Source organism: Trichoderma asperellum, chromosome 6 (assembly GCF_020647865.1).
Source record: "Trichoderma asperellum chromosome 6, complete sequence".
Taxonomy (NCBI): domain Eukaryota; kingdom Fungi; phylum Ascomycota; class Sordariomycetes; order Hypocreales; family Hypocreaceae; genus Trichoderma; species Trichoderma asperellum.
This window is the reverse complement of record NC_089420.1, coordinates 909,712-932,212: the sequence shown is the minus strand read 5'-3', so window position 1 is coordinate 932,212 and position 22,501 is coordinate 909,712. Positions and strand designations below refer to the sequence as shown.

General features: G+C 50.4%; 7 protein-coding genes across 7 annotated transcripts; 4 read left to right on the top strand and 3 right to left on the bottom strand.

The window, feature by feature from the left end:
- Positions 1-421: 421 nt before the first annotated feature.
- Positions 422-1,029, top strand: RPS17 (40S ribosomal protein eS17; the record flags this gene model as incomplete). The annotated part of the gene is made up of 3 exons (XM_024900110.1): positions 422-568; positions 672-863; positions 934-1,029. 3 exons carry the CDS (start codon positions 422-424, stop codon positions 1,027-1,029), a joined length of 435 nt encoding a protein of 144 aa, XP_024761301.1.
- A 430-nt stretch (positions 1,030-1,459) lies between these two features.
- Positions 1,460-2,272, bottom strand: TrAFT101_009768 (uncharacterized protein; the record flags this gene model as incomplete). Its single annotated transcript, XM_024902499.1, has 1 exon — positions 1,460-2,272. The coding sequence occupies one exon, from the start codon at positions 2,270-2,272 to the stop codon at positions 1,460-1,462; it is 813 nt and encodes a 270-aa protein (XP_024761302.1).
- An 82-nt stretch (positions 2,273-2,354) lies between these two features.
- Positions 2,355-2,918, bottom strand: TrAFT101_009767 (uncharacterized protein; the record flags this gene model as incomplete). Its single annotated transcript, XM_066128753.1, has 4 exons — positions 2,355-2,389; positions 2,440-2,462; positions 2,557-2,664; positions 2,722-2,918. 4 exons carry the CDS (start codon positions 2,916-2,918, stop codon positions 2,355-2,357), a joined length of 363 nt encoding a protein of 120 aa, XP_065984874.1.
- A 322-nt stretch (positions 2,919-3,240) lies between these two features.
- On the top strand, positions 3,241-8,194 carry TrAFT101_009766 (uncharacterized protein). The gene is made up of 6 exons (XM_066128752.1): positions 3,241-3,614; positions 3,677-5,446; positions 5,504-5,561; positions 5,625-5,696; positions 5,753-5,785; positions 5,855-8,194. Exons 2-6 carry the CDS (start codon positions 3,806-3,808, stop codon positions 7,549-7,551), a joined length of 3,501 nt encoding a protein of 1,166 aa, XP_065984873.1. The 5' UTR covers positions 3,241-3,614; positions 3,677-3,805; the 3' UTR covers positions 7,552-8,194.
- Positions 8,195-9,295: 1,101 nt separating this feature from the next.
- TrAFT101_009765 (uncharacterized protein) lies at positions 9,296-10,804 on the top strand. The gene is made up of 2 exons (XM_024901897.2): positions 9,296-10,307; positions 10,444-10,804. Exons 1-2 carry the CDS (start codon positions 9,403-9,405, stop codon positions 10,568-10,570), a joined length of 1,032 nt encoding a protein of 343 aa, XP_024761304.1. The 5' UTR covers positions 9,296-9,402; the 3' UTR covers positions 10,571-10,804.
- A 1,715-nt stretch (positions 10,805-12,519) lies between these two features.
- Positions 12,520-18,745, top strand: TrAFT101_009764 (uncharacterized protein). The gene is made up of 3 exons (XM_024901898.2): positions 12,520-16,016; positions 16,087-17,044; positions 17,105-18,745. Exons 1-3 carry the CDS (start codon positions 12,783-12,785, stop codon positions 18,427-18,429), a joined length of 5,517 nt encoding a protein of 1,838 aa, XP_024761305.2. The 5' UTR covers positions 12,520-12,782; the 3' UTR covers positions 18,430-18,745.
- Positions 18,698-22,257, bottom strand: TrAFT101_009763 (uncharacterized protein). The gene is made up of 4 exons (XM_024899962.2): positions 21,156-22,257; positions 20,783-21,099; positions 19,769-20,723; positions 18,698-19,707 (listed from the first exon to the last, which is right to left on the bottom strand). Exons 1-4 carry the CDS (start codon positions 21,661-21,663, stop codon positions 18,845-18,847), a joined length of 2,643 nt encoding a protein of 880 aa, XP_024761306.2. The 5' UTR covers positions 21,664-22,257; the 3' UTR covers positions 18,698-18,844.
- Positions 22,258-22,501: the final 244 nt, after the last annotated feature.

The window sequence follows — 22,501 nt, the reverse complement described above, 5'->3', positions numbered from 1 at the left end:
TTAGCAATTACGAGCTCGCTATAGAAAAAGACGGGCTGCGTTGAAGATTGCTCGACACTGAGTGTTATGAAGTATTGTCGAATTCTGCCTATGTACAATTCATGTAAAGTAAAATAAAGTCGCAGCAATAAGAAATGAAGCAGTATATATCCTGACTTACAGTATTTGATGGGCTCCAACGCCTGAGCATCTGAATGGCCTGATTAGGCAATTGTTCTAGCTAAAACAGGTTAGATACAGAAATTAGATAACCGTCGTTCTGCAAAAATGCCTGTCACATGATCACACACGTGCCGATATTTCGAGCCCTAATCAATTCTCTCCCCCCCACAACAAGCAGAGCTAACCACCAGTTTTTAGAAGGCGGGAATCTCGCAACGCTTCGTTCAGTAACCATCAGCACCAAGCCAATACCGCCAAAATGGGTCGCGTTCGTACCAAGACTGTCAAGAAGTCCGCCAAGGTCATCATTGAGCGGTACTACCCCCGTCTCACTCTCGACTTCGAGACCAACAAGCGCATCTGCGATGAGATCGCCATCATTGCTTCCAAGCGCCTCCGCAACAAGGTCAGCAGCCGCCGATAATCGACCATTCTACTCGATTTTTTGAGAAACACAAAAGAAAGGAATGGAAAGGAGAGACCACAATGGCTAACACCGAAACCAACAGATTGCCGGCTACACCACCCACCTGATGAAGCGTATTCAGCGTGGACCCGTCCGTGGTATCTCCTTCAAGCTTCAGGAGGAGGAGCGTGAGCGCAAGGATCAGTTCGTTCCTGAGGTCTCTGCTCTTGACTTCTCCGAGGCTGGCCAGCTGGATGTCGACAACGAGACCAAGGACCTGCTCAAGCACCTTGGCGTATGTTTTGACCCTCAACTTCGAAACACCTGCAGACGCGAAACGAAGACTAACATATTCTTTCTAATAGTTCGACTCCATCCCCGTCAACGTCATCCCCGTCTCTCAGGCTCAGGCCCCCGAGCGTGGCCAGCGCCGCTTCGGTGACCGCCCTCGTCGCGACTAAAAAGCTTCTTTTTTTGTGGGAAATTGGGTCTCTGGTTTTGCAACATTTTGCAGGTTGGCGTCTCAGGATGGTACTGAGTGTATAGATCTCGAAAAAAAGAAAGATCTTTCACCCCCACAAGGTGTCGCTGATTCTCTGATTAATTTCGAGATGACGCTTGATTGCCAAAAATCCGTCCCTCTCTGTTCACTCTGTGAATTCGGTGACTGGATACCATATCGTTCATTGAACTGGGAGTCTTCTGCTGTTGTCCTGTTCCACCTAGCTGGTGTTTCTGGAATATGCGGAAAAAGTGCGACCAAGTCATGCTACTGATGGGTATCATTATGTCTAAACCAACGTAATTTTTGATTTTCCAATACATGCCCATGACCGAAATTATAGCCCAACGCCTAGATTATGCAACTTTTCAAAATTTCACTCGGCCACCTCATACGTCTGATTCCTTTTTCTTATCGGGAATTTTCGCCTTGTAACCATCAACAAGTAGATGATCCTCCGAGTTGCCAGCTTCGGTCGGTTGGGCAAACTCAGGCGGCGTTTTGACGTCCTTCTCTTTCAACGTAACCTTGACCTTGTTAACTGAGGGGCCAATCTTGTTATCGCCTCTTTCCATTGCGAGAGCAGCTGAGTCTCGGGCAGCCTGTCGTTGATCTTCAAGCTTGAGCTCCCCGAGCTTGCGAGCAGTTCGATCTGCTTCCGTCTCGGTTGATCGATCTTCATCCAACAAATCGATCTGAATATCAGGGATGCCAGCTCGTTCCCAGGCAGCCGTCTCGTTAAGCTGGACCTTGACAAAGAGGGCTCTGCGCGCACACTGCTGAGAGCACCACTTCTCAAGCTCCTTTCGCTTGACGATCTCGCCGCTGCTCGTAATTTTCCACTCGCCGCCCGATCCTGTCTGGCGTCTAGGCTTCGCACACAGGGTATATCCACATAGCTCGTTCACGTTGCGCTCCTCAATGAGATCATCGTAGTCGGAGGGCTGAAAGAGTCGGACGTTGGCTTTGAAGTCTGCGATGTCGGTTGTCGCTGGGTTTGACGCGTTGAACTGAGCATCTCTGACAAGGGGATACTCGGACAAGAGGATTAAGCTGTCGAGAATCTGGCTTTCGAGCTGCTTTCTATGCTCTAGCAGCGTGGCGTGGCGGATAGCAACTTCGCGCGCAGTTTCGGGCTTCTCTGAAGGCTCACCAGGGGTTTTCAGAATGCCCTTGAGCGGGCCGCCTTGACCGGTAGCCATGGTGTGCCGAATACTTGCTTCTGTGGTATGTATATGAATAAACTTTAGAATTCGCGATTGTTATTTGCAGCAGCTATCCGGGCTAGTTGTCCGAGATCTCGTGCATCATTCGTGCGTCTGGCAGCTGGTTGGTCGTTGTACAGTGGAAAATGCAGATTATTACTAACCCGATGTGATGTGAGATATGATGCTGCCACCCCACTAAAACAGCCGCTGTGCCTTGCTTCTATGGAGCGCTGCGGTGTCTGTTACAGGCATCCAAGCAAGCAGGTACCAGTACCTACATATTACAGGAGAGCTGGAGGGGTTTCTGCTGTGGCGCCTGGCCGGGCGAAACATCCAACCGGTGGCGCAATATGGAGAATACAGAGATGCGCTTAATGATGACCTTGCTGGCAGGCCTGTCAGTGTATAATTAAAGTCGCGCAAGGGTACAGTATTCTACGTACTACAGCGGGATTAGCCTTCTGCGAGCACTCCGTGCAGGCATGCATCTTCTGCATGTGCCACAGCCGCGCGTGGTTTCTTGCCCGAGGGTTGCGGCACCAGAGGCTGTGTAGATGGCGCCCGACCCGGAGGTCCGAAGAGCTGCTGGAAAGGCCGGTTTGGAATCTGCAGGTTGTTCTGGTCGTCGGGTGCTGGCCATGGCGGATGCTGGTAGGGATTCAAAACATTGAAACGAAGCTCCCCTTGCCTTGCATTGAATGTATAAATATAGATCCCAGATGCCTAGCATGTTTCGTCTTTGCAAGGTAGCGATGGAAGCTTAAGTTAGCGACCTCCCCCCAAATCCCCTAATTCGCGAGCTCTCAGTTCCCCTCCTGGGCTCTAGGCAGTAGTGATTGCAAAGAGTACTGCACTGTAACCGTGACGCGTGCGCACATCCTCGGTACCTGAGGCGACAACCAAGACCTGCCAGAGAAGGCTATTTGCGCTTCCACGCCCGCCGGCTCTCCCATTGTTTCTGGCCCCTCCGCCACCATCGCACCGTCGTGCTATCCGGCCAATCCACTGCTAGACAGACGGACGCCGCCAGGTACTGCTACCTGCGACTACCTGCGACTGCCTGCGCTCTATCAGTAGTAGTTGCCCAGCGGCCGGAGCTCATTGGGGGCGCCTTGTCATCTTCGTCATTGCCTGGTTATGCTGCGCTGACGTCGACACACTCACAGCCCGTGATCCACCGCGTTTCACAGCCCTCTGGTGCATTTCACCCTCTGCAAACCTCAAATCTCAAACGCCCAGCATATCCTGCCACTGGCTGCGAGACAGACACTCTCGAAGCTCACCACGGTGCTGCAAACGGGCTGAAACACCCGCTTGGGCACAGCAATTACGCGACGTCCATCCCCCTCACCCATTCCTCCCCACGTTTTAGCCACTCACCGGCTGACCAAGGGACAGACGGCTCTCTAGACTGCCCCACACATACGACGACAACCTCCTCCTACCAAGAGTACAAAGCTTCTGGTCCTGGCCAGGCCACGGCAGCCTGCCTCCTACAAGATTGCTTCCGCTGCAGACACCGCCGTAATGGCCGCCCTGTTCCGCGTCAAAGCGCTCTACGAATACTCGTCGCCGCACGAGGACGACCTCAACTTCCCCGCCGGGCAGATCATTGCTGTGACGGACGATGAAGATGCCGACTGGTACGGCGGCGAGTACGTCGACGAGTCCGGCGCCAAGAAAGAGGGCATCTTCCCTCGCAACTTTGTCGAGAAATTTGAGCCCGTCGCGCCCCCGCGGCCCGTGAGGAAGCAAAAGCAAGAGCCAGAGGCCGCCGCCCCTGCTCCCCCTCCCCCGGAGGCTTCTGCCCCCGAGGACACAACTGGACGATCGACACCTCCGCCAGCGATCCCGGGAGGCGTGGCCTCAGTGCCCTCCCCGAAAAGAGTCGCAGAGCCCGTCAAGTACACGCAGCCCGCGGAGGCTCCTGCTCCTCCTGTCCCTGCGCCCGTTCCTGTCGCGGCTCCTGCTCCCCCGCCAATGGCCTCTCCTCCCGCGCCAGCTCCGGCACCGCTGCCGACCTCGCCAAAGCGTACTGAATCTCCCGCCTCGGTAGCTTCGAGTGCTCCGAAGCCTAAGCCTGCGCCTCCGCCGGTATCCGAGAAGCCCAGTTCCTTTAAAGACCGCATTGCAGCGTTTAACAAATCGGCCGCACCCCCAATTGCGCCCTTTAAACCCAGCGGCCTCGGCAGCGGCAGCGCATCGGGATTTGTAAAGAAGCCTTTCGTGGCACCCCCTCCTAGTCGAAATGCATATGTTCCGCCTGTCCGCGAAGCTCCCGCGGCCAAGGTCTACCGCAGAGAAGAAGATCCTGAGATCAGAGAGCGGGTGGCCGAGACCCAGGGACAAGCCGAGAGGGCGGGGTTGGTCCCTTCTGAATCCCAGAAAGAAGGCGATGAAGAGGATCAACCGAAGCCTACTAGCTTGAAAGAGCGCATTGCACTTCTCCAGAAACAACAGATGGAGCAAGCGCAGCGCCATGCTGACGCGTTGGCAAAGAAAGAGAAGCCAAAGAAGCCGCCGCCACCAAAGAAGCGCCTTGATTCCCAGGTTTCTGTCCCTGAAACTGAGGAAGCGCCCCCGGCGCCCGAGCAAAGAGACATTGATGAGCCTCCTGTTAGGACCTCAATGGATGGTGCGCCTTCTGAGAATGCTCCTTTAGCGCTGCGACCCCAGCCTGAATTAACTGCGACTGAGAGACCTGTCTCCAGGGACACTGCTAATGAAGTCAAAGATGACACTGCAGAAGCAGATGTTGACGATCGTGCTTCACATCGTCTGTCCAAGATTACAACCTCATCAACTACTGCTGGCGCCGCTCCCACCCATGAATTAGAACAGCCAGCAACAGAGCCCCAAGAGATGGTAGAAGAAGAGGCTGAGCAGGAGGAGCAGGGGGAGCAGGAGGAGCAAGAGGAAGAGGAAGAAGAAGTTGATCCTGAAGTCAGGCGCAAAGAGGAACTCCGAGCACGAATGGCCAAGATGAGCGGTGGCATGGGCTTCCACGGCATGTTTGGCCCGCCGTTAGGAGGTGGCCTGCCGCCCAAAAAACAGGGACCTAAGCCACCTGTCCGGTCTGCCACTACTCGTGAAGAGGATGTCACTCCACCGCCGCACGCTCCTCCTGTTCCGACCATGATAGCAATTCCAGGCATGATGGGTCTTCCAGTTAAGCCCGCCGAAGAGCCAGCTCCGGCCGAAGAACCAGAGGCTGAACAAGTACAGAAATCTGACGAAGAGGAGGGAGACACCACTCCCCCCGCTCCCGAGCATGCCGAAGAAAGTGAGTGTATCAGCATTGAAGGCTTCATATCAAAGTATTTAATCCGCTAATGCTCTTCTACAGCGCCTTTGGAGCATAGGCCGGCGCCGCCTGTTCCTCACGAAGAGTTCTCGGCGCCGCCTGTTCCTCTAGCCGGTATGTATATATGTAGTCATTTTTCCAAGTAATGTATATGAACTGACACCGCGAAGCACGACCGGCACCCCCTCCCGTTCCTGCAGCAGGTAAATACAAGCATGAAACTTGACAGCCCCGATTAGTTGTTTACAGGCTGACCCATACAACGAATACAGCGCGCTCACCTCCACCCCCGCCCTCAGTCCCCCCACCTGTTACGTCTGCTACAGAGGGATCAGAATCTGATGACGAGCTGTCAAGCGGCGCACGTGAGAATCATGAGCCAGCTCCCCAAGTAATGAGATCCCCCCCTCTGCCCCCTCACCCGATAGACACAATGTCGCCTCAATCGCCTCGTCTGCCTTCACGCGATGCATTCTCGCCGACGTCACCGACTAGCAAACGTGCTAGCAGACCGCCGCCTCCTGTTCCTGGAACTGCCCCTGTACCACCTCCGGCGCAATCTCGTCCACCTCCTCCGCCGCCTCCAGCTGTCCCAAGTCGACGATCCACTGTAGACATGGGAGTCGCCTCGCCTACCAGGCCTCCGCAGGCTGGAGAAGATGTTGAAGAGGGTACGGAGTATGAGGGAGACTATGATACCGATATTGCATCGCTTGTGCCCCATAAAGATGCCCTGGCAGCTCATGATCGGGAATCTAGTGTGGACGAGAGTAGCCTTCAGTCGCCATTCAACGAGGCGCCACCAAATGCTCCTCCGCCTCCTCCTGTTCCATTCGCTTCTACCCCGAGAGCGGCACCGCCACCTGTACCCCAATCCCCACCGCTTCCGCGAAGGTCGACAGAAATGTCTCGCTCTATTCCGTCATTGCCGCCGCCGGTCCCCCCGCCTAAGGAAAATCACGATGCTCTGTTTATACAGAATCCTCGTAGATCAGAAGAGGTTGCGGAATCGCCAGTTTTAGATGAGCCAACGCCTCTTGCCTTTGATGACGCTAGAGCTATTTCGCCGCCTGATCGAAGAGTCCCCCCTCCGGTTGGTGCGCGCCCGAGGGCATCGGTAGAGATGTCCAGACCCAGCCTCAGCGCTCCCAGAAGGTCAATTGACCACCACCGCCCTTCTATGGATTCTGGCTTCATTGCGGGAGACATCGACTTGGCTGTGCAGAGTGGCTGGTGGAAACAATCGAATCAAGTTCCCCCTGTCCTCCAAGGTAGGAAGGACATCTACTTCGAGTGTGACGAGTCAACTACAACAAACCAAGGCGAACAGACGATGATTACACGAGAAACCTTTATCTTATTCCAAGATTACTCGCAGACTATACTCACAGTTCGCTATGACCCTTATGATCCTTCAACTGTAGAATTGGAGCAGCGACATGAAGGGCCACCAAAGACTATGCGACAGGATCAGATGGAGGAGGCATACGATACCTTTGGACGAAAGATTTCCGCAGCTGCTATCGCCAAGAAGGACCAAGTTGTCGGCGATGGTAGTGCGGCGAGCTTCGTCTTGGAAATGATCCGCCCCTTGGAGGACGCCTTGTGGCCTATTAGCACTAGATCATATGGTGCCCTCGTCTATTCCAACATGGCCAATGCTTCTACTCAGCAGCATGACGCTATTCGCCCTGGAGACATTATTACAATTCGAAATGCCAAATTCCAGGGCAAACATGGGCCCATGCATGCCAAGTATTCCGCCGAAGTTGGCAAGCCAGACCATGTCGGCGTTGTGGCAGAATGGGATGGCACTAAGAAGAAGGTACGGGCTTGGGAGCAAGGTAGAGATGGCAAGAAGGTGAGGCAGGAAAGCTACAAGCTTGATGATTTGAGGAGCGGCGAGGTCAAAATCTGGCGTGTAGTGTCTCGAAGCTGGGTTGGCTGGCAGAAGAAGGCGCTCGCCTAGTGGTACTAGAGCGTCCCCTAATATGTCAACTACGTTGGTTTTTTCTTCCGGAGCTTTAAATGAAAGGGAAAAGAATAAATAAATTAAAGAGAGAAAAAGATGGGAGGAAGGCATCGGTGAAACCGGATTTTAATCTCATATCACGCCCGGTTCATTTTGGACTGCGTGTTGTGTTGTATGAAGAGCGCAAATGCATGTTGGCCTTTTTTTTCCTTCTCCTTTCTTTCTTTCTTTCTTTCTTTTCATAACATAATGCCAAATGTGTGTTGCATATGCTCTTTTTTTTTGTACCTTTATGCATCTGTTCATATAATTTCCCGCTTTTAGATGTTTGGATTTTGGATTGCTGCTTGTGTGAGGTGTGAAATACCGTGTGCTTGGTGCATGAGAGGCGGCGCATCTTCTACATGGACTGGTGGATGTTTAATCACTAATACGTAGATGAGAGGTGATTTTACCTACATGTATGTAGGTACCTAGATATAGTGTATTTGGATGTGGTTTGAGCGCGGATCGTCAGCTTTTTGGGAGTTGGCACGGGATTGTTGGACATTCATTAGATCCATGCAAAACTATCGTCTCTATAAAAGTAATCTGATGTAGCTTGCCTGAGACGGCGCAAATTTACTGTTGCTTTTGGCGAATATGGTTGTGTTGTGCGATGTAAACAAAATGTGTCACATTGCAGAGTGCTACGAGGCAACAAGCACGCTTTAGCGAGATAAGGCTATTTCCAACGTAAGAATCAGGAGTTTTTTTTTTTTTTGTTGGTCTTTTCTTTTCTTTTTTTCTAGCAAGGGCGAAGGTTAGTGTGATTGTTGTCTTGGAAGGAAAACGCACGAGGCTTGTCACTGTCTCGGACTTTAAGAGCTGGAAAGCCGACTTTTTCTTCTTCTTCTTTCGAGGTGACGCTCCTTTACGGCTATTGATGGGTTTCGGGTTGCTTAATGAGGTACTACGTGTGTTGTTGGGAATCAATGTTCCAATGTAGCACATAGTATTAACCCGGTGGTCCGTTTTATGTCTTAGGAGTGTTTATCAATGGTAGTGGGGGTCCAGCTATGCGGTGTAGGTGTGTAACAGTTACTGCTGTGGATTGTTTGATGTGAGACAATTTTGACAGTAATATTTGATTCCTTGCTATTGGGTTTTTTTATTACACAGTTGTATTAGTGTTTTATGACGAGTGAGTGTGTCATGGTCATTGGATGCGAGTATTTTCGGTAAGAATACATATGCAATTAGGCACTGGGCTTTACGTGGACTTACACGGCTTGTACAGCTCCAGGCAGATGCTATGTATGCGGATGAAAACACGCAGTCCCTTGCAGTGGACACGTTCCTTAATCCCCACCTCTCCTTTGCCGCATGAGGAAAGCTAACGGACTGAGTAACCGATGGGATTGGCCCGGCTTATGGGGGGGGGGGGGGGGGGGGAAAGACACATAGCTTTGTGTAGGGGGGGTTGCATCTGCCGTCCTCCCTTGCTAGTTACATGTAGCCATCCACGGCACAAGGCAGCTTTACTCAGTCGTCACAGCGGGATTGACTAAGCCTAGAGTAAAAAAGAAATCCCTGAATATGGCTGCTGGTTCAATGCAGGAGGAGTATGTGATTGAGGGTTGGCTAACTGCAGAGGCTGGTCCGTGTGACCTGGGAGAGAAACAGGATCTACTTGGTGATCTGTCTTGAGAGGTTTCATGACTTTTTCTTCGGTCCCCGTCCCCTTTCTCTTCTCTTTTCTTATTTATATGTTTTTTTTTTTCAATAGGACCTTCATTCTTCTGGTTGGTTCGAAATTTTCGCTCATCTTTTTATTTTTTACAAATTTCCTTGCCAATATCTCAAAAAATGGGTGCTAATTCAACCAAGCCCAGCAAGGCTGCAGCAGATCTCGTCTTGAATCAGCAGAAGAATCTTCCCATAGCGCTCAAATCTGAAGACTGCAAGGGCAAGACTTACATCGTGACCGGTGCCAATGCAGGCCTTGGCTATGAAGCCGCCAAGCACCTCGTCCGCCTTGAGGCTGCCAAAGTGATTATCGGCGTGCGCAACGCGGAAGCCGGCAAGGCTGCAAAGTCGACAATCGAGACGGAGCTCAACCGCAAAGACGTAATTGAAGTGTGGGACTTTGACCTGGACTCGTACGACTCTGTCAAGGCTTTTGCCAAGAAAGTTGAAGGCCTGGAACGGGTTGATGCGCTTGTTTTGAACGCCGGCGCTTTGATCCGGGCGTGGGATGTGAAGGAGGGCAACGAGTCCAACGTCACCGTCAACTTCATGTCCAACTTTCTGCTGGCCGTGTCAGTGCTCCCGCACCTCCAGGCCATTGCGAAGAAGTACGACACCAAGCCGCACGTGGTGGTTGTCGGTTCCGTGGGCGGCCTTTTCGTCGGCGAGCAGGCAAAGCGGTTTTCCAAGACTGGCCTCTTGGATGACTTGAACGACGAGGAGAAGTGGAAGCGCGACATGCCTGAGCGCTACGGCATGTCAAAGTTCTTGGAGCACATGGCCACGCGAGAGCTGGCGGCTCTTGTTCCGGTTTCTGAGAGCGGCGTCGTGATGAATGTCGTTGATCCTGGCTTGTGCAAAACTGCTCTGACGAGAAACATACCCTTTTTTGAACGCCTGAAGTCGTCGATTGCCAAGGTAGTAATGGGACGGACGCCGGAGATGGGTAGTCGGACGCTGATTCACGGAATTGCGGCTACAGAGGAGAGTCATGGGAAGTATTTGACTGCCTGCGAGATTCGAGAGTAAGTCGTCCTTTTTTCTTTCTTTCATTCTTTCTTTCATTCATTCATTCTTTCTTTCATTCTTTCTTTCTAACACACATCTTGTATGCTACCAATGTGTTTATATCTTTGGCTAACGCTATGGGCTGCCTTTTAGGGACCATCTTCCAGAATGGATGACGGACGAGTCGGGCAAGAAGCTACAAAAACAGATTTGGACTGAGCTGGCTGAGAGATTGGAGAAGATTCAACCTGGCGTGGTGACTGCTGTTATCCAAAACTAGAGTTGTTTCAATTCTACTGATTGGATGTTTCTGATACGGGGTCCCCTATTGTATGAGAGTGTTGAGTGTTTGGCACAAAACGTTACTTGTATAGAGATGTTTTGTTATATGAAGTGCGACGAGATTGATGCCGTATTAATGCGCACCAACTAATGGCTACTGTACCGATGAGTACTATATAATAATAATAGCTTGAGTTTCTTACTAGACATCAACAATGCTAGATACCTTGGTCTTGTGAAATTTGTCTGATGATCGCTAGATCGATGTACTATGTAAGATGCGTAATGGTCTTATTAAGCTAGAGTTTTCAAGGTTGTATTTGTGCATCCGTGCATATGCGTATTAGGTGTATAGTAAGTGCATATGCCGCATGTATTGTAGCTGTACGTATATCGTTTGACTATTACATTTAGGATGTGGAATATAAACCATGCATCAAGGCTTTGTCCAAGACTGCGCCGTGCACACGCAATCTGAGTGTTGCTGCGGCCTACCATTGCATGTATATGTGGCTTGGTATCGGAGGAGGTGGTTGTCCGAGCTTAATATAATTCAGGTAGCTCTGCGATATGCAAGAAGCTAAGGAATTGCCTTGTTGACAAGTCTTGATTTACGATACTCCGGAAGAGTGATCGCATAGCGTATAGCAACCCATACCTCCTAATAGAAGTCATGTTAGCCGCTTGATAGCTCAGGCTCGTATTGCTTGCTTCTCCGCTATAGAGAGCAGCAAAACCGCTGGTGGATCAGTAATCTATTTACTGGGCTTACAACTGGGCCAGTTTCGTAGTCACGTCAACTCTCTGGAAGAACTGGAAGACACTTATTTACGCAACCGAGTCATTAAGCATTCAACTAAGCGTTTATTGTCTACTAAAGGAGTGGAACTTAGCACTGAGAGATATTTATAGAACATTGAAGCCACTTTAGTCTACATGCTATTAAGATACATGTATTGAACTTGCAAACTCTGGCGTCTTTATGTGGTGACTTAAAATTGACTTGCATAGGCAAGAGAAGAGTAGGTTCATAGAAAAACCCATCCACTTCTAAGCACAGTTGATATCGTGAATTCTACGCACTTCGTGCTGGATACGCACTGTATCTACTCCGGATGCCGTACTCGAGAAAAGGCCATCTCGAATAGAACCTTAAAAAGTTTCACAAGTACTCTACTCAGATGTGCGTCATCTATAAGCATACGTACATCACCACACCACGCCTCCACAATTGCTCCGCATCATATCGTGATCTCACTCAACAACTCGGAAAAGTCACAAAAACTGTGTGGAATCGCAGTACGGGTTTGCTTTGGCAGCTCTGGGTGGGACCCTGGCCACGCAACCCTTCCGCAGTCGCCTCGGCGCGGCTGAGGCTGTGCAAGCTTGGCTGCGCGATTCTAATAGCGCTGCTGCAGCTGTGCCTGTGGTGATGTGTGGCTGAGCATAGGGGTGGGAGGGCCCTGTCTTTTCTCTAAAGCATCACGACAGAGAATGGGGTGCTGCTTTTGATTCGCTGGTTGGAAGTGACATCAAGAGTTGCTTTGTGTGCGTATATCACAGGGTTGCAGATGAGAAGGTGGGCTGGCCAGCAGACTTGAATTGGCTTTGGCGTGTTTTTGTTTTTGCTATCTGGACAATTGACTTTTTAATTGTTGAGGCCATCGTCATCATGTTAGGTACGGAGTACCTACAGCATTCAATTCATACTAAGGCACCCCCTAGTTAGGTACGTGTACTGTCTGAAGCTGCCACATCAGCACTGTATGATCTGATGCCGCGGCTGCCCAACCGGGCAACGATGGTGCGAAATAGACTCCGCCAGACGCTAAAAATACAGTACCGGGGGACGGCTATGCAGACACCCGCCCCAAGCTGCTTCTGTCAACCAGCAGCTGCTGCTGGTAGCGGCAAGCGCCCGCCCCCACTGACGAGCTGAGGCTGCATTTCGGAATTGGCAACAGGCTGCCTCAAGCGAAAAACAAAAACGCCCATCCCCTGTGAGCGATCCTCGCTGCTGGGCCTTTGTCCTTTGTTCTCCTTCTGGTCCTAATATTCTGACGGCATCTCACCTCAAGTTTCTTCTCATGCTCGTGTCTAGCCGCAGCCTGCTCCATTGAGCTTTGCTGGTCTTGCGTCTAGCGCATTCCTTGGCCGAGACACACGCAGCAAACCGCCAGATGCCGGCGCCACAGGCCTAGCAGCCAAACATGCCCTCGTTCACTCCCAATGAGCGCCAGCGCCGAATCGTTCAATTGTCGCAGCAATGGGGCGTCGCGTTGCCGCCAGTCCCTCCGCCGTTGTCGCGGCCGATGCAGCCGCCCTCGTTTCGGACCGCCGCAGACGACGAAGTTGCCGAGGGCCTCATCCAGCGACAAGCCGCCGACTCGGCCAAGACGCGCCCCAAGAGCGGCCTGAGCCGAGCATTCTCCTCAGGCAATCTGAAAAAGGGTAAGGGCTGGGATGCAAAGGATGTCCTCGATGTCTTGGCGCAGTGGATTGCCAACTCTGGCTCCCCGGGCGTGGCTGAGGCTCTGATTTTGAAGCTGACTTCGGTCGGTGTTGACTTGACGGGCTCGCAGCAGCAGAAGAGCGGCATTCTGAGCAGGAGAAAGAGCCTGGATGGCTTTGATGGTCGGTCCCAGCTGCTGCGGTCTGCGGTGGAGAGGAACTTGATGGACATGGTGAGGGTTTTGCTTCCTCATGCTGATTCTCTCGCCCTCGATGCGTCGCTCCCCATCGCCATTCGCAATGGCAATGCGCAGATTGTTGAGAATCTGCTGAGATACGGCGCCAACGCATCGCGACTGACCGATGCACAAACGGCCTTTCGCCAGGCATGCTCCATTCCTGCTTTGTCTGGTATCGTCAGTCTTGTGCTTCAGTCAGAGGGTCGACCTCCTGCGGCCCTAGTATCAGACGCCATGATCGACGCTGCGAGGGCTGGCAATTTGCAAAGCGTCCTCTATCTTAGCCGCTCGATAGCAGATGGGAATCATAAGCAAGCCGAGGCATTGAGGCAGGCCGTTGACATGGGACGCAAGGATATTGCAGTGGCCATCATCATGGGAAATCAGCCACCACAGCGACCAGGAGTAGATAATGCGTTCCGAGCTGCCTTCGAACATCCATCAATGAACCCGGACACAAAATTAGAATTCGCGGAGCTCTTGCTTTGTGCTGGGGCCGGAGGAGAATTCTTATCCCAAGCTCTCGAACTGTCTTGTGAAACCCAGTTTTACGACATGGCTAACATGCTGGCTATGTATGGCGCCTCTATTGAGTCTAACGATGCGTCAATGCTCAAGGGTGCCATTGCCCGTGGTCAGCTGGATCTGGTAAATTCACTTCTGCATGACAGAACAGCACTTAGCCCTCCCGCTGCATCGGGCTGCGTCTTGGCGATTCCAAAGCAAGCTGCAGCTGAAGTTCGTTATACGCTGCTTTGTCTTTTGCTTAAAAAGGGCGCCAATGGTGATGCTCTTAATCAAGCTCTTATCGACGCCGTTGAGGCTGGCGATGTAAACTCGGTCGAGCTGCTTCTAAATCCTTATTTCACTACGGCACAGACCAACGGTGTCAAGCCTATGAATGGTGGACGCCATGCCGTAGCGTCTGTCGATTATCAAAATGGACGGGCGGTTTGTGCTGCTATTATTCAGTCAAACGTTGAGCTGACGCGGAAACTTCTGGCCGCGCGAGCTTCGGCTAACACATTGGCAACCGCCTTTCCGCTTACAATGAGGCTGTCTGGTGCGGATCGATACCATATGGCTGAGCTTTTTCTCAAAAGATCACTGCCGGCAGCAAGCTTACACGCTGCTCTTCAGGATGCCATCGGTGAAGATAGGTCGAAGAGAGATGGGGCACTCATAAACCTGCTCTTGCAACATGACGCCGACGTAAATTTCAACAAGGGTGCTGGGCTATCCTCTCTCATTGTACAAAAAGATGTTAATCTTCTGGTCCCATTGTTGAAAAAAGCATCTCCACAGACAGCAGCGGCAAGAACACACGACGTTATGCGAGTCGACGACCATAGGGCGAGGTTCGATATGATGGCATTGTTGTTTCAAGCGGGCGCTGCTTCTGGTATAGTTGAAATTGCAACTGCACTGTTGGAAGCCTTGAGTGAGAAGCCCGTTGATATGTCGCTTCTCCAGCTATTGCTTCAACAAGGTAACGCGGATGTCAACGCTTTAGATGGCGCAATTGCGACCAAGGCCACGCAGAATCCTGATCCCAAGGTTTTGGAAATGGTGATTAATCTGGGAAAACCTGCGGGCAATACGATAACCAAAGCACTACAGTGTCTTGCTTCAATCCCGCCGTCTGAAGGAAAAACCTTCAAGCTACGAGTGCTGCTGCCAAAATCTGAAGGAAGAGAAGAATTAAATGGTATCCTTGCTCAAGAAGTACAGTTTCTTGCGCGAGATCTGGGCCGACAGCAAGCGCCGCTTACCACTCTTGAGATATTGTTAGAATCTGGGGCCGATCCGAATGCGTATAAAGCTGCCTCTCTGTGCCATGCGGTTATGGGAGGCAAAATCCAAATCGTCGATCTGCTGTTTGGCCCTCAGTGCCGTTTAAACCAAGTTTCTCTGGGCTATGCGCTGCCCCACGCGCTGAGGCTACAAGATGCGATGAATAGGTTGACGTTGGCAAAAAGGTTGGTTGAGGCTGGAGTTTCCCCACAGGAAGTCAACCGAGCATTGATACATGCAATCAAGACTTATCCATCAGATTTTGGCCTGATACGCGTCTTGGCAAGCAAAGCCGATACTGCGGACGGCGAGGCTTTGTCTCTGGCGATATCAAAAGAATCTGTAGATGTGACAGACATTTTGCTCACAGCTGCAAACCACTCGATGGAGAACCGAAGCTTGGCTTTGACTCACGCAATGGATATAAAAAACCGACCCAACAGGAATACCTTATGCCAGCGTCTTTTAGCGTATGAGATATCACCCGCTGCGGCTTCGAATGCCCTCCTAGTTGCTGCTCGTGAAGGCGATGTCAAGCTTGGCGATATTCTCATGTCTCATGGCGCGAGCATGTCGCAGAATAACGGCCAGGCGGTGGTAGAAGCATGCCGCGGCGGATCCGTAGAAGTGCTAAAAGTTCTCCTGGGAACAGACATGACTGTGAATAATGCGACTCTAGAGGAGGGCTTCCAAGCAGCTACTGAAGTCAGAGACTTGAATAAACGAGCCATGATATTTGAGCAGATTCTTAGCAAAGGCCTTAGAGGAGAGCTCGTTGATGCACAGCTAGAATCAGCAGCAAGATATGGAGAAGATGGACAAGCCATGTTAAGAGTACTGTTAGTTGCCGGAGCGGACCCGAATTATGCCAACGGCGAGGCTGTTGTAGCAGCAACAAGAAGTGCTTTTATCAAGAATCTAGAACTCCTTCTGGGGCTCTGGGGTGAAGGTGATAGTCAGGTAATACAGTTCTCTCCCTCCTTTCTCTTTGTTGGTGTTTGATTTGAGCTAAACGTATTACCCTTTGCAGAAGAAAGCATCTCCTCCTACACTTGTTCGGGCGCTCAAGGCGTGCTGGAGTCTCAATCGCGACACTCGATATCTCATAATTGTCGATCTCATGAAAGCGGGCCTCCCTGTGGCAGAGGATCTGCATATTACATTGAACGATGCGGTCAACGAAGAAAACTCCGAGGAGAGATTGGTAAAGCTCTTGTTGGAATACGGTGCTTCTCCTTTGGCCAACGGATGCAAGACCCTGGTCGATGCTGCGGAAAAGGCGCTCTCGTCGTCACTAGCTCTTTTACTGGATATTGATATTCCTCAAAATGATATTGATATGGCTTTTAGCAATTCCTTCAAGGCTGAAAAATTCGACACTTGGTTCACGCAATCCGGGTTAGAGACGGCAAATATGCTTCTCGATAAAGGGGCAACGGGCAACGCTTTAAGCGAAGCGCTCATTCAAGTTATGAAGAGTGCTGACAACCCGGAACTAGCCGATCAGTTCTTCAACGTGCTTACTGCTCATGATCCAGATGTCAACTATCAGGGAGGAGAACCGCTCCGACTGGCTGCATCTCAAGCAAATATTGACTGGACTCATAGACTTCTCGCTTGCCACCCATCCACAGAAACCCTCACGTTTGCTTTTCACTGTATATTTGATACTGAACTTACTCAGGACGTTGTTTTGGAATTTTTCCAAATGTTTGCGGATTATCACGAAGGAGATGTCCGTGTCGATGTGATGGCTACCCGTGCTGGTCATATGCCGGTGCTGGGGAGGGCTATTTCTCAGTATCCTCGCTCTTCAACCATTTTGACTACATTGCTAGATGCAGGATACTATTACGACCAATCCATGATATACAAACTTCATCCGGAAATTGAAGAGGAAGAAGAGATGACACTTCTTACATGGGCCATTGCCCAGCCGCAAAAGAAAGTCAGCGCTGCTCTGATTCAGATTTTGGTAGAACGAGGTGGTAAGTGAATAACGACCCCATATCTTAATAGCAAATGAACTGTACTGACACTCACTGCAGCCAAAGTCAACATTGGAACCAAGATTTCGGGGACAACGCCCCTTATGCTGGCTGTGCGAGAGCGCCGCCCAGACATTGTAAAACTGCTTCTACTAGAGGGGGCTGACGTCGATGCCATGGATTTTCTTGGAAGAACCCCAATGGCAATGGTTACTCACCTGAGCGGTGAAGTTGCTATTCAGATGATGTCCAGTCTCCTTGCCGCAGAACCGTCAAAGGATGATGGTTCGTTGCATAATGCCGCTAGAGACCTCAACCTCCCAGCGGTCAAAGTTCTTATGGAAGCAGGCCATGATCCTGATTTTCCCAGTCCGCTTCATAACGGCCGTAGCGCCCTTGGAGAGATATGTTTGCATGGATCTGATGCCGGAGAGATGACACCAGAACGAGAACGAAAGATGCAGAAAGTCATGACTTTTCTGGTGGATGCTGGGTCCGATTTATCCATCAAGCTGGATGGCAAATCTATATTATACCTTTGCTTTGACTCCACGGATCCGGTCGCAACGACTCGCGCATTGCTTAAAAGTGGGATGTGGAAACACATTAACAAACCCTCCAACCAATATGCTGATGAAACGTTTGTATATTCACCTACAATGTATGTAACGAAGCTTATGCCGTCACTCGATGCCCATGATCAGCTACTTTCTGTTCTTCGCGCCAGTCGCGCAACAGATGTATATTACGCCAAGGAAGGTGCACAGCCTGAAGGAGCCGTCGGGTTGCCAGAAGACATCGAAGTGCGAGAGCGGGTTCGAAAAGCTCGCTCAGAGCGGCTGGCCGAAGAGTCACAAGACTTTGCCATGGCAATGGCTAGGAAGCGGGAAATCGCGTCAGTGGATCAGCAGATACAGATTCAAAAAGCAGAGATGGAAGATGCCCGCCGTAGGAGGCTACAGTCTGAAGATTTCTCTTCCATTCGAGCCAAGGCTCAGCTCGAAGAGAGTCTCGCAAATGATGCTTTCAAGCGCCGTCTTGCCGAACAGCGAGCCGTAACGGAAGCAACGCTCGCAAGCTCAAGAGCCCTGGCTGCATCCGATCTCGAGGCCGAAGAAGCGAGACAGCGCAAGGCCCTTGAATGGGAGAACAAGCTTAATTCGGAGCGCGCGGGTAATGCGCGCGCGCTTATCGAGATGCGCATCGGCGAGAGGGAGGAGCTGGAGCGGATTGACGTGGCGTCTGAGCAGCGCATCCAGAGGCGCTTGGAGGCGCAGAGGAGGTTGGTTGAGAGTCAGGAGAAACTGGCGAGGAGATTGGCGGATGCGCCGACGGCGCCTGGAGACCCTAGGAGGCAGATTGGGTATGTGACGGAGCTGAATTGAGACTGTGAATAAAGGGGGGAGTATACCTATTTTTGCATCCTTTGGGCGTAGGGATTTCTATTTTTTTTTTCTGAGCTTCTTTGCTTCTGGGGCTAGCGAGCGTATTTGGATTGTAGCTATGACTTCAGGAAGTTCTTATTTTGATATTCGATATACCTATCATTGCTTGTTGGATCAAGTTCTATGGTTGCTTATTAGTGTCTTTTGTTAACATCCTTGGCTTGAACTGCGGACACTTTTATACTGTTCTAATTTTGTCTGTATACGCCTCATTTGTAATATCAGAAATTATCATATAATAGTCATAATCTAAGCAAGTTGCTATATAATTAGTCCTTACTCTATTCTCATTAACATACCTAACAAAATCATTCGCTCAATCAAAGCCATAAAAGTCCATTCAGCAAGATCCACTTCAGCCCTTCCTAGTCATCTTGATAGAGTCTGCGCCCGTCTCAACAACTCTAAACGCATCCGCGTTGGCATCGCCATCTCCTCTGGCTGCTTTCTCAAAGGCTTCCTCGCTCCTGTCACAGATCGTTTCTAAGTCTTGGTCACTGAGAATTTCGTCTCCGCCGGACGCCTCATAGACTTGGCCATCCTTTAATAGCAAAGCTCGTAATGTCTCAGGGTCCAAGTCTTCCTCTTTCTCGTTGAGCTTTTGACCCATTGTCTTGAATCCGCCTTTGCGGATAACAAGTTTCTCCAATCGTCGCTTGGCGTCTGCAGAGAGTAGCAGAGATTCCTCGACCGTTCCTTTCGTGGCCAGACGGTACACAATGACTGGTCGTGTTTGGCCGATGCGATGGGCTCGATCCTGGGCCTGCAAATCCTGCTGGGGGTTGAAATCACTATCAAAGAGAATGACAGTGTCCGCTGATGCGAGATTGATGCCCTGACCGCCTGCTCGAGTGGATAGCAAGAAAATCTTGTACTCTGGGTCGGTGTTAAATAGCCGGATGCTCTCACGTCTATCAGCTTGAGCAATGCTGCCGTCGATACGACAGACTTTCCAGCCTCGTAGCTCTGCGCAATAATCTTCCAAGATATCTAACTGTGTAGTGAATTGCGAGAAAATAAGCACCTTGTGTCCATTTTCGAAGAGATGCTTCAGCAATCTGTCAAGAAGAAGCATTTTGCCTGATGCTGTAACAATAGTCTCATCAACAGGAATATCCGTAGCCACAGCCCATGGATTATAAAAGTTGTGTGGGCTATTGCAAACAAGTCGCATCTGAGCCAAAGGGTTTCCCAGTTTCTTGCGGGCGATTTGCTTCTCTGTAAGTTTGTTAGCACCTATAAATTCAATTACAGCAGATAGCGGAGGGAGAAAACATACTGGCCATTTCCAAGCTTTGGGCTAGCTCCATGTCCTCAGCAGACATAGACTCTGTAGAGTCATCATCCTTTTCTTCCTTTTTCATTTCATCTGCAAGCTTGGCTTCAAATTCATCATCCGACATCTTTTCTTCATCGGAGTCGGCTTCTTTATATGACCGGTTAACTTGTCGACGGCTGCGTACGCTTAGTGGCGTCGACTGTCGGCTGGACTTTGCGCTTTTAGTTTCCGACTTGATAGAAGTCGGGGGGCTCTTCCGTTTCTGCGACGGAGTTGTAACAGGGTCGGACTTGGCATTCTTAGGAGGCCGTCCTGGTCCTCGTTTGCCCATCATGAGACTAAAAGCATTAGGGGCTGGAGATGCTTGCCGATCTTGGACTTTCTTTCTAGGAGACTCTCGAACGGGTAGCGAAATTTGCTTATCATCACTGCCACTCTTTCTAGTCGTGGACCTTGTTCTTGATGAAGCTCGAGTAGATGTCTGAGAAGCAGTCTTGCTCCGGATCATCTCCACCGCTTTATCCTCCAAGTATGACCTAGTATCGATGTTTTTGTTGGAGAGCACATTGTACAAATCCGTCTGCTCTTTGGTCATGGGTGCAAATAAGACATATTCTCTCTTTTTCGGAAGATAAGCAGCGACATCTTGCTTGACACGTCGTAGTAGCAGCGGCTGCAGAATGAGATGGATTTTCTTAACCAAATCTTGCTTCATTTGGTCTTCGATAAATTGCTGGGTGCCCTTTTCGTCTTCTAGTTCCGAAAAGTCGAACCAGGACTCAAAAGCCTCCCAGTTTGTGAAGATGTTTGGCAGCAAAAAGTGCAGCAATGACCACAACTCCTTGAGGTTGTTCTGCAGAGGCGTACCTGTGATGAGAAGACGAGTAGCAGAGGAAAACTGGCGGAGATGCTGAAACAATTTGGCATCTGAATTCTTCATACGATGACCTTCATCCTGTTTCAGAATGTATTAGTGGCTGAACTTAGGGCGGAAAGAGGTCGAAACGCGCTTACAATAATGATAAACTCCCAATTGATGCGTGACAAGTTGTGATGATCATTTATCACCATTTCGTACGACGTGCACACGACAGGAAACTTTGCAGTAGGCCGTCCAGACTTGAGATGGTTCATAATCTTCTTCTGGAAGATGTCTTCTCTCTGCACTTTGTTTCCATGGTACATGACGATTGGTATTGACGGCACCCACTTGTGGAACTCGTCGATCCAATTTGACAATGTACTAAGGGGCGCTACAATCAGGTGAGGACCCAAGTACTGTTCCTGCTCTCGCAAAAGCGCAATCAATGAGATTGTTTGAATGGTTTTTCCTACACAGGGTTAGAACGGGCATACAAATGGTGAAGGGAAGAGATGCTTCACTGACCAAGGCCCATTTCATCAGCCAAGATGCCACTCATGCCTTGTGAGCAAATCTCGTACATCCAGGTAAGTCCCTCTAGCTGATACTCTCTCATAGTACCGCCAACCATGCATTTCGGCTGTGCCGCCATCTGCAAGTTATGCTCGCCGAGCTTCTTACCGTCCAGACTACTCCCAACTCGACCGAGAACTTGGGTCTTTTTGGTGAGAATATCACTAAAGGCGGCGCTCTTTTGCAATAATTCGTCAAGCTCGCGCGCCTTGGCCTCTCGTTCAGCTTTTGTCTCAGCCTTCTTCTTTTTCCGCTGCTTGATTAGAGCAGAACGGCGCTTCTCTTCCATTGCATTGTTGGAAGACCGTGCTCTCGCTTCTTCCTTGATGATGTCTTCATCCATGAGACAAACATCATTTTGATCATCGAATGGGTCAGCAGGCGGAGAGCTCGGCGCGGTGGTGGGCGCCCTTGAGTTGGACATGATGGAATCGACTTCTGAAGCCGAGGTATTCGCCATGGTGGCGACGACACTTTTGAGAACAAGAATAAAAAATCAAAATAAAAAATTATCGCAAACAGCCAGAAAAGATTGTCAAGTGTCTCAAGATCGAATATTCTCCGACGCAGCCGAGCAGCCAAGAATTCACGGAATGCCAGAAAGCGTCACACAAGAGAAGCGCGCGTCAACGAAGAAAAATCCAAAGAGGAAATCAAAGAAAAACCAAGCATGTGCGCTTATGCAGGAACAAGCACGAAGAACGTGATGCAAAAGTGAGACGTGCCAACAGATACTGGATGAAGCAAAAGTGACCAATGGCACCGCAATCCAAACCCTGATTCACCGTTTGCGCAGGTCCCAAGAGATGGCGATTCGTGAAGGGTGCAGCGCCGTACCGTGACGTAGAGAAAACGCGAAATGGTAGCGGGATCACGTGCGTTTGCGCGTAAAGTGCTTCTTTTGCTGCGTCGTCTTGACTTTTTTTTTTCTCGCGTCAAAGCCTTTCAGCGCTCAGCTGGGGCTGGTGTGGGCGCCACAGCGAAGAGAGAGCAGAGGGAGCATGCGCCACAACGGAATCGAAACGAAACTGTGCCCCTCCATCCCACCATCGTCGACCCCGCCAACCCGCTATAGAAGGGAAAAAAAAAAAAGAAACATGCAGAATCCTGCCTGCGTAAGCATTTGGTGGAGGTTTTCGGGGATATTCAAGGATGATACTCAATGGCTAGGCCCTGATTGGGCATCTGTAAGATTTGTCCATGTAGGCAGTTAAAAGAAGGTAGTAGTTGTCGTGGAATATCCATGCCGTTACTTGCATGCAGCAAGTAAGAATTAAGCGCTAGTCACGTACATATTT

What these genes read in the sequence shown, in the direction of transcription:
- TrAFT101_009765 (XM_024901897.2), top strand. Translation starts at nt 9,403, where the DNA reads ATGGGTGCTAATTCAACCAAGCCCAGCAAGGCTGCAGCAGATCTCGTC. An exon ending in ACTGCCTGCGAGATTCGAGA is followed by an intron (nt 10,308 to 10,443) that starts GTAAGTCGTCCT and finishes GCTGCCTTTTAG; the next exon opens with GGACCATCTTCCAGAATGGA.
- TrAFT101_009766 (XM_066128752.1), top strand. Translation starts at nt 3,806, where the DNA reads ATGGCCGCCCTGTTCCGCGTCAAAGCGCTCTACGAATACTCGTCGCCG. An exon ending in TCCCGAGCATGCCGAAGAAA is followed by an intron (nt 5,562 to 5,624) that starts GTGAGTGTATCA and finishes GCTCTTCTACAG; the next exon opens with CGCCTTTGGAGCATAGGCCG. An exon ending in CCCTCCCGTTCCTGCAGCAG is followed by an intron (nt 5,786 to 5,854) that starts GTAAATACAAGC and finishes CAACGAATACAG; the next exon opens with CGCGCTCACCTCCACCCCCG.
- TrAFT101_009764 (XM_024901898.2), top strand. Translation starts at nt 12,783, where the DNA reads ATGCCCTCGTTCACTCCCAATGAGCGCCAGCGCCGAATCGTTCAATTG. An exon ending in GGGGTGAAGGTGATAGTCAG is followed by an intron (nt 16,017 to 16,086) that starts GTAATACAGTTC and finishes TACCCTTTGCAG; the next exon opens with AAGAAAGCATCTCCTCCTAC. An exon ending in GATTTTGGTAGAACGAGGTG is followed by an intron (nt 17,045 to 17,104) that starts GTAAGTGAATAA and finishes CACTCACTGCAG; the next exon opens with CCAAAGTCAACATTGGAACC.
- TrAFT101_009763 (XM_024899962.2), bottom strand. Translation starts at nt 21,663, where the DNA reads ATGGCGAATACCTCGGCTTCAGAAGTCGATTCCATCATGTCCAACTCA. An exon ending in GGCTGATGAAATGGGCCTTG is followed by an intron (nt 21,100 to 21,155) that starts GTCAGTGAAGCA and finishes AACCCTGTGTAG; the next exon opens with GAAAAACCATTCAAACAATC. An exon ending in CCAAAGCTTGGAAATGGCCA is followed by an intron (nt 19,708 to 19,768) that starts GTATGTTTTCTC and finishes ACAAACTTACAG; the next exon opens with AGAAGCAAATCGCCCGCAAG.